Consider the following 9549-nt stretch of genomic DNA (forward strand, 5'->3'; position numbering starts at 1 on the left):
GAGATCCTGAAATCGTACAACATTAGCCTTCAGATCTTGTGAATGGACATTTGAAGGCTTCAGAGAAAAATTAGGAACACAGTTGCACATTTAACAGTGCTAAAACATGAGTTTAGATATGTAGTCTGTACAAAGTAATAAATCATCTTATCATTGAACTGACAGATGGAGGAACTTAGGTTAGCTGATCAAAACTTGCAAAGCATCGATTATTTCTTATAAAGTAAAGAAGAATCCCTTGGGCCAAAAATATACATATCCATCGAACGGAATCAGAGCAGATCAACACATGATCCAAAGCAGATCAACACGGAATCAGAGCGGAATCAGAGCAGGTCTTTTACCGCGTCGCTTGATCCAGAGCTGAAGGGAAACTCCGTGCCCTCACCGTCACCAACCTGCAGGTAGGCCCTCGCCACCATGGGCGCCGGGCGCTCCTGGAAGTGCTCCCCTGTCGCCGCCGTCTCCGCCACTCACCGGCTATGGTCTGCATTGGCAGGCAACAGCATCAGCAAGGTCTCATCCGACCTTCCCGGCGAATGGCGAATGGCCTGCAGATGCTTTGCTGGATCAGGGAGTCACATCCCTCATGAAACCAAGCTCCAGATCTGGTGGTCTTTGTTCCCGCCCAAGAGACGCCACGCTGGCCGGAGGTAAAAGAATACATCACCGGCAAGGGATTTCTACGGAGGCGCTGCTCCTCGAGAAATAATAGCTGCAAGCCCTAAGCTACTGTTCGCCGGAGCTCAGGTAAGAGGCGGCGAAGGGGAAAGCTGGTTTTAATGGTGAGGAGGCGTGGGATGGCAGGCCATGGCAGAATACATGGTGTTGCATTTGATTCACATTTGACTTAGGATTCCTGTACTGACATGTACCCACACTATTCTCATAAATGCTGCCGCAGGTGACACTGTATCAGGCCCAGCACTAGTACAACGTGTCGGGTAGAGCCACTGGTATTCATATGTATTCTGACTTTCTGGCTTGCGTGAGAGAAATTCGTTACTTTCGCTGCACCAATCTTGGAGCAAATCTACACGGAGGATCTATAGGGGAGTGGAGCACCCATGAGCCAAAAGTCCGCGTTAAGAAATAGCGCGCTATTTTAAACCTTGATGTAACCCCTCTTACATGCTCGGACTGCGAATGAGTTCCTTTTTTTTTTTTTTTTTTGAGGGAGACTGCGGATGAGTTCCTAGCTTCGCATGGTTTCTAAATCGCGAAGAAGACGAAGTCGTGTCGGGTAGGGAAGTAAGATGGGCTCAAGCAAGTTTTGTCTAATCTAAGCCCAGATTGCACGACGAAGACCGTCTTGTGGCCCAGTTCTGAACTTGTGTACTGTAGATCCATGATATACGTCCGGTTTATCCGCGCAATCCCTATGTCCCTGTGCCGGGCGCCGAACCGGGTTGGCGCGGACCAGGCGGAATTCCTATACACCGATCAGGTCGGTGCGTACCGCGCGTCGCACATCCCCGCGGTACGGATCGGCCCAGTTCGGGTGTTGGACCAGTTGGCTGAGTCATTTTTCTGTTCTGTTTTTTTTTTCATTTATGTTTCTTTTTTATTTCTGTTTTTTCATTTCTGTTTCTTTTTTCGTTTTTAAGATTTAATTTTTAAAATTTATATATATTTTTGAATGTAAAATGTTCTAACTAAAAAATTTCGAGAAAAATTCAAATTCGAAAATTGTTCAAGTATAAAATTGTTCAAATGCGAAAATTGTTCAAGTATAAAAATTGTTCAAATTCAAAAATTGTTCAAGTATAAAAATTGTTCAAATTTGAAAATTTCATATATAAAAAATAATAATTTTTATGAAAAATATTTGTTCCAATTTAAAAATTGTTCTAATTTAAAAAAATTCAAATTTAAAATTTGTTCCAATTTGAAAATTGTTCCAAACTAAAAAATGTTCAAATTTTGAAAATACTTAAATTTCTGAAAAAACTAAAATAATTTTAAAAATCGGGTCTAAAAAGAATCAGCTTTTAAAAAACGTAAAAAGAAAAATTAAACAGAAAAAAACAAAAGTGGGAATGTGTTGGGCCGGCCCAACAACCCGCCTGGGGGTGTGCGGCGCCTGGTCCGCGCCGATTAGGTCGGCGTACAACACCCCCTGGACCGGGTGCCGCACACCCCTCCAATCTGGCGACTGTTAATTGGGCCACGGCCCATGAGGTAAACATGACTTTATTTTTTATTCTTTATTCTTTTTTTCTGTTTACAATTCTGTTTTTTCAAAACTAACTTTTCCTGTTTCTTCTTATGTCTTTAATTTTTTTTCAAAAACTACTGTATAAAGATTTTGGAAATGTACGATTTTAAATTTTTTAGAATTTGATAATCATTTAAAATATAAATTGTTGTTTAAATTTGAAATTCATTCAAAATTCAAAATCTGTTCGAAATTTCAGAAATCGTACAAATTTCGATATTCATTTAAATTTCTAAAATTTCATTCAAAACTTGAAATTCGTCCAATTTTCAAAATTCATCGAATTTAAAATTGTTCAAATTTCAAATATGGACATTTTTTATTTTGAAGATCTTTCCGAACTTGAAAAATTTTCAAACTAAAAAAAATCATAAATTATTTTAAAACAGAAAAATAAAACGAGAAAAGGAAACACGGAAAAAATAAAACAATAAAGTAAAAAAAGGAAAACAGAAAAGAAAAGCCAGAAACCACCAAAAATCTGGAAAAAAACGAAGAAAACATCAGCAAACGGAAAAACCGGAACTGAAAAAACAACGGTAGAGATATATGGGCCTGGCAAATGCCCCGTAGACGGTGTGCGGTGATTTCCCATACACCGACCTAGTTGCTGTATAGGATCCGTCTTGATCCCTCCAGGCTCAAGTGCGTGCGGAAATATTAGCTTCCCCTAGTGGGCCGGCCCAGGTAACCCTCTTCTCCAGATTTTTTCCGTTTTATTCAGAAAATATTCAAATTTTAAAACTTTTGATTTTTATCAAAACATTTGTTCATACTTTTAAAATGTTTAAACAAAAATTGTTCAAAAGAATTGCTCTAAAACATTTCATTCAAAAAAAATTAGTGCTAATTTTTTTTGTCTATATATTTTTTGTTCAAAAGGAAATTTTGTTGAGAAACAAAAATAAATGTTCAGAATTAAAATATGTTCATATTTCAAAAAATATTATATTTTTAAAAACTTTAAAAAACAATCAGAAAAGAAGAATAGGAAAACGAAAAATATAGAAAAACGGAAAGAGAATGAAAAACCACCTGAATCGAAGAAACCAAAAAACAAAAAACCGCACGTAAACGAGAAAAACCACTCTAACGGGTCGCCGCCCAAGTCTCCCTGTTTTGGGAGAGGTCCGGGAGGGAGGCGCTCCAGGCGTGAGTTATTCGTACATGCACTGGAGCAGGCGATAGGATCCCCGCGGAATAGTTCCCTGCATGCATTTTCGGTCATCGACAAAATTCGGCCCATCCTCTCTTTTTTCTTTTTATTTGTTTCTGTTCTTTTTTCCTTTGAGTAAATGATTGAAATTTAAAAAAATTGCAATCAAAAAAACTGATTTTTCAAATGAATTTTTTTAATCAAAAAAACTAGGAGGAAAACCGAAAAAACCTAGGCAAAAAAATTGCAGAACTGCAGAACCAGTTAACCCAAGCGAAAACCCCCAAAAAATGCTACAGAATCCGGTCACTTGTTGGAACTTGAACATTACACTTCTCACAAAAGTCCATGGCACAAATTGTATTTTCACTTCTTACAAAGCCTTACTCGGGAGGCCAAAAATTCATTGTGAAATATAGACTTCTTACAAAAAGAAATAAGCTTACCTACGTCATTTGAGCACCATGCTTGCATATGCCGTTTGCATTCTTTTAGGGAGCATACGCGGTTTGCTCTCCGGTCTCCACCGTCCGTATCTATGGCCACGCTATCCATTGGTGTGTTCAACTTGGCAACTACATGGCCGATTGTTTGCATCGTTAAAAGTTAACAAGAGAGAACTAACCTGAGGTTGGGTGGTTAGGAGGGTGGTTGTACCCCCAGCCCACCAGAGTTCAAACCCCAGGTTTAACATCTGTGTGTCTCATAAAGGCGGAATATTCATTCAGTGGGAGGCGACGTTCCCGTCGACAGCGAGACGCCTGTGGTGACTTCGTCAATTTCAAGATCCAATCCGCCGGCTCAGTCTTCCGGAGGTGCTCATAGGGGTAGGGGTGTGCGTGTGTGCGTTCATAGGGGTGAGTGTATGCGCGTGTATGTGAGCGTCTGCGTTTGTACTGTGTTTCTCAAAAGAATGTTAGATCATCACAAGGTTCAGTCACAGATAGGGTACAGTTCGTGCCTACGATTGCCGATCGCGCATGTTCATATTGAATGTCCTAACATATAGCATAACCACATTGAATATTGTCACAAACTGTAATCCACCTTCAATTTTTATGATGTTTTTATTTTAGAGGAGAGGCCCCGAATGACCTAGAAACTCATATTAGTCAAAGCGATTGGTACAGATTATAGATAGCCCCCTAAATAATTAGGCAATACAACATGAGCCTTGAAAATTACAACAAGGATCATGAAACCTTCGAGAAAACGTGATCCAGTCATTGGTAGCCATCGCCGATCGGAGACCTCTAGCATCGGGAACCATCATCACTGCGGGGGGAGTTGCCACTTGGGGCTTCTCATTCCGGAGTGGGGTCGATGTAGATCCTCATGCAGAGGACGAGAAGGCAATGAAGAACTGCTTGTCGGCTTAGAGTGGCCCCATTTGCCAATGGAAGCCCCGATGTCACCTCGCAGCGCTAACGAGCTCCAGCAGAAGAAGCTTCCAACTTACGTGTCGCCGCACGCCTGCATACTCTCTGTCAAACTCTAGACCAAGAAACTCCATGCCATTCTCTTGTTCCCCTATCTATCACGACGACCACAAAGGGGGATTAGTAGAGAACCCTCAAATCTTTGTGATTTGGAGATCGACACTCGAGCTTTATTGATGGGGATACAGAGGCAACTTCGTTCCTTGCCATCTCCGACCACCGGAGGTCAGCAACAGACAAAAGCACCACCGCCTTCAGCTTGGAGCAGCTCGTTAGCTCCAGCAGAAGCCACCCCAATGGCATAATGCCATACCGACACCTAGACTGTTGTGGGTATACTTTATGGGTATATCAACGGCATGGCCTAGATCCGGCAAGCCCGGGTGGCCCATAGTTGGTGATAAGGCATGTGGCCCATCGGGCAGCCCAGTTGCTGTAGATCCTGAAGGATGAAGTCCAGCCTAGGAACAGGAAGCCGGATCTCTACCGACCTACGAAGGAGGCCGGATCCGTGACGGCCCATGAAGTACCCGGGTCCAGCACGTATTTGGAGGAAGGCGGATCCTTGACGTACACGGCAAGACTTTGTACCGTAGTTAGGTGACTTGTATTCCGGCTAGGACTCTCCATGTAAACCCTAGATCTGTGCGCCTTTATAAGCCGGATCCTGGGAGCCCTAGAGGCACAACCACAACTCCTTGTAACAACGCGAAAGCGCCCAGATAATTCCAGACAAGCAGCAGTAGGCCCTGTCTTCGTGCAGGTGTTCCGAAGCTGGGTAAATCGCGTACCACCGTCCCGTGTGCACTCCGCCCTATGGCCCCTACTTCTTCTCCCCCTCGTGAGGATCCATCCTCCGAGGTATCGTCGATTAGGCAACGACATAGACCAAACTCTACCGCTACACCTATAGTATACATACCAACCTCCCTTCCCCCTCCATCCCTGCCGGCAAGGCCGCCGGGATAGGGGAGAGAGAGCAGTCGTAGCACACCCGGCGACTCTCTAGCTAAAAACAATAGAGAGAGGGAGGGAGGGAGGGAGAGAGAGAGAGAGAGAGAGAGAGAGAGAGAGAGAGAGAGGTGGTATTGAGCATGTATGTAACATTGTGCATTGTGTTCTTCTTGAAGGCATCGCTTTTGGAGAATTTGAGTTTCAGGTGTTATCTTGCTGGTGTTTGTACTCCTACTACAAGGAATAGATCATTACAACGGGACTTTTCTTCTTTAGCCTCTTTTTTTGGGTGGCAGTGTGCATCCGTAGTGTCATTAGGATATTGCGTTGTTGCATGAGATTGGTGTAGTTGGTATCCTCGGGATATTAATATATTCACTTTATCAAAAAATGTAACACACTTTGTTACTTTTCGAGCATATTTTTAATTGCTAAAAGAACCTCGAGAAAATCCCTATCTACGAGATCTTGTGACAAATCTCACACTAACTTTGAGTACATCTTCGATAACTATTCAAGTAGGATGAGCATGCCGCTTAACCCGCTGGGAATCCTACCAGAAGGCCCACTTAACTACAAAAACCACACCCATTGTCCCGTTTACATCCTGCTTGATTAGGCGTAAGCAGCGCAAACTAGCTATATATGTGGACTCCCGTGGACTTCACAAATTAATCCCCCGTTTAAGCCCGACAGGCAAAATCAGGTGGGATACGGGCATCCCGTGTCTGTCCCACTTGCATCGTTAATTGTAGGGTAGCTCAAACCCTACATTGCATATCCCCTACTTTACAAAATTTGGACAAAATAGTCCCAATCTGGTTGGACCGATCTTGAACCTACCCACCTCACTAAAGTTGGGAGACCCATTGTCTCCACCCTATTTCCCCTCTAGGTGTAGGGAGAAAATAGAGAGGCTCCCGCCTTCCCCAAATCCTCCGTCCACAACCACCTTGACATTTCTTTCCCGCCACCGACCACCATTTGAGCTAATCATCACCACTAGCCTTAACTTCTTGCCAGAGCTTGCCAAGAGATGGTGAAAGCTCGTCGCCACCGTTAGCCAGAGCTCTCCAGACCTGGCGAACCTTGAGGCATTATCGGCGTCGTCTCCCTTTTTTGTTCTTTTCCAGGAGGAGATTTTAGAGACAATAGTCGGAGCCCTGCCCTAGTAGGGAGCCTGTCTACTTGGGTTTTAGGGAGCCTGCGATGTCGTCAAATGGAAGGGAAAGTAATACCTTTTATTTTTTTCGATAGAGGGAATTTATGGGAAAGTAAGACATGAAGAAATGGTGCTGATTTTCGCTGTCTCACAAGTGATGAACTATGACGCCCCTCTGAGAACTCTGCTGAAGATGTTGCCCCCAAGTCTATCGGTGTATGTAAGTTGCGAATTACGGGGTCGTAAAATTGAGATCATATACTATGCATATAAATGAAAGTAATCATACATCAATGTGAAGAAAGAATGTGTACAATGTCACCAAAGAAGAAGAAAAAAAAAGAGAAATATCTACTAGAGAAGCAGTAAGACAGAAAGATAAAACATGGAACAGGGCTCAAAGACATAAACACATCGCAGCAGCAAAACTACACGTACGCGTGGGCCAGCGCAAAGCACACGGCGTACGATCGAGTGAAGTCCGATCCGCTTATAGCTGCAGGCCGGTGCCGTTGGTCCCGTTGCCGTAACCAGACGACTGGTTGCGCTTGCGCCGCCGCAGGACGATGGCCCAGGTGATGGCCTCGAGGACGAGCGCGACGCCGCCGAGGATGGCGATGATGACGATGTAGCCCGTCTTCCAGCCGGAGGCCGGCTTGAGGATGTTGAGCCCCTTGAAGATGTTGACGATGGCGAGGACGATGACGGAGTAGCCGATGGAGTGGTGGTAGACGTTCCAGTACACCCTGTACTTGTTCTTGGGGTCGGGCCTCAGGAACAGGGCGAACACCTGGAGGGTGGCGAGGGCGAAGATGGCGATGCCGATGTTGCGGTGGGGCTGGTAGGTGAGGCCGGCGGACTCGCTGCCGAGCTTGAGGCCAAGGCCCCAGCCGCCGACGCCGAGGGCGTAGCCGGAGATCTGGCACGCGATGTGGACGTAGAACCACGCCGGGTCGGCGCCCTCGAAGACGCGGAGGTAGCGGGCGATCATGGCGCCGAGGGGGATCAGGATGCCCCATCCGACAGCGTTCAGCACACCGTGGAGCTGTTACATGTGAAACAGAGTTTGATTAGATACAGTCTTACAGACATGCAGTGAAATGAAAGTCTGACAGAAAATTCAGGCCAACATGAAAAACATTGGTCGTTCAGACAAATACTAAGCCGAAAAGTTCAAGGCGGCTAACTGCACTAGTATAACTTATACTAGTTCTAGTTCAGTTGGGTTGGTGAAAATTCAAAGGTTTGGTGCAGGTGCAGCCACCCTAGCTAAGGTTGTTGCTTCTCAGAGTTGAGTTTGACCATCTCTAGTCTAGGTAAGCATGATCAGACAGGAGATAAGTCCATCGTCATCCCTATCACCAAACACCAATCACAGCATTTTCTTTGGGCAGGTTTTATCCGTCACGTCGAAAAAGACTAGTCGAATAGGTATCACAATTTCGGTCATCTCCAACTATATGTACATTGAAAATTATTTATCATAACATCTTGAAATTCGGTGTCGCCGTCTTATCTACACTTACCTAACATCTAGACGGCTCCACAGCGAACGGAGACAATCTATCGCTGAACCGTTCGAGAAATCCTGAGAACTATTCATTTCTCTTTGTTTAATGATTTCTTTTGGAGGGAACAAAAAAAAAATTTAAGCAAAAGCTGGAGGCAGGGTGGAGGAGAAACTCACGTTACGGCGGTGCAGCCTGGAGTTGGAGGCGGCGCTGCCGGTCCCGGAGAGGAAGTCGAGGTTCTGCATGCTGAGTACGTTCTGCCCCGTGGGGTTGTGCGGCTGGATGGAGCCGCCGCTGCTGGGGCCGGCCTGCCACACGGTGTTGTGTGAGGTGGAGTTGTTGGGAAGCGCCACGGTGGCGTAGATGGTGTAGGCGCCGCCGCTGTACTCGGCGCTGGCCGGGACGGGCACGGCGAAGCTGAGGGTTTGGTTGGTCAGGGTGGGCGAAATGCTCTCCAGGACGGTGGTTAGCACGGAGACGGCGCCGCTGGCGTCCTGCGAGGCGACGAAGACGTTGCTGCCTGCCATGCGGGTGTTGGTGGGGTTGATGCCCCAGCCGACCCAGCCGGTGGTGCTGGACGGCGCCCGGAAGGCGATGTCGGCGGTGCCGTTCTCGGCGTGGTACGTCCAGTGCAGGCTGGCGCCGAGCACGGGGAGCGCGTTGCACTTGAGGAACGTCCGGCCGCCCGTGAAGGTCGCGGTGAGGCAGGTCTGTGCCGTGGCGCCTCCGGCCGCTAGGAGGAGCACCAGGAGGGGGAGCCACGCCGGGAAGTGGGCTGGCCGCGCCATGGCAGAGCTGGTCCTGTCCTGCGTAGATGGAATGGAGCGTGTGTTGGGGCTTGGGGGCGCGCGCTTTCTTTGAGGAGCTCTATCGATGGAGGTGCGAGATGGAATGGAGCCGGGGGTGATGATGGATGCAGGTGGCGAGGGGAGGGAGAAGGTATTTGTAATGGCGACGTGGGGGCGAGGCGCGCGGTTGTTGGGGGAGGTTGCCGTGCGGGTGGAAGCTTCCAGGTTGATTAATGGTTAATTTTGGTGTGGCGTTTGCGCGACACGGTCTTGGGTCGCTGCTGAATAACCGAGGAGGTACAGTTCATTCGGGGACAAGTA

General features: G+C 46.4%; 1 protein-coding gene across 1 annotated transcript; it reads right to left on the reverse strand.

Annotated features, from left to right (window-relative positions):
• Positions 1–7199: 7199 nt before the first annotated feature.
• Positions 7200–9269, reverse strand: LOC124701637 (cytochrome b561 and DOMON domain-containing protein At4g17280-like). The gene is made up of 2 exons (XM_047233734.1): positions 8617–9269; positions 7200–7974 (listed from the first exon to the last, which is right to left on the reverse strand). Exons 1-2 carry the CDS (start codon positions 9226–9228, stop codon positions 7420–7422), a joined length of 1167 nt encoding a protein of 388 aa, XP_047089690.1. The 5' UTR covers positions 9229–9269; the 3' UTR covers positions 7200–7419.
• Between the last annotated feature and the right edge of the window lie 280 nt (positions 9270–9549).

Source organism: Lolium rigidum, chromosome 3, assembly GCF_022539505.1.
Source record: "Lolium rigidum isolate FL_2022 chromosome 3, APGP_CSIRO_Lrig_0.1, whole genome shotgun sequence".
Lineage (NCBI taxonomy): Eukaryota > Viridiplantae > Streptophyta > Magnoliopsida > Poales > Poaceae > Lolium > Lolium rigidum.

What these genes read in the sequence shown, in the direction of transcription:
- LOC124701637 (XM_047233734.1), bottom strand. Translation starts at nt 9,228, where the DNA reads ATGGCGCGGCCAGCCCACTTCCCGGCGTGGCTCCCCCTCCTGGTGCTC. An exon ending in CCAGGCTGCACCGCCGTAAC is followed by an intron (nt 7,975 to 8,616) that starts GTGAGTTTCTCC and finishes CACATGTAACAG; the next exon opens with CTCCACGGTGTGCTGAACGC.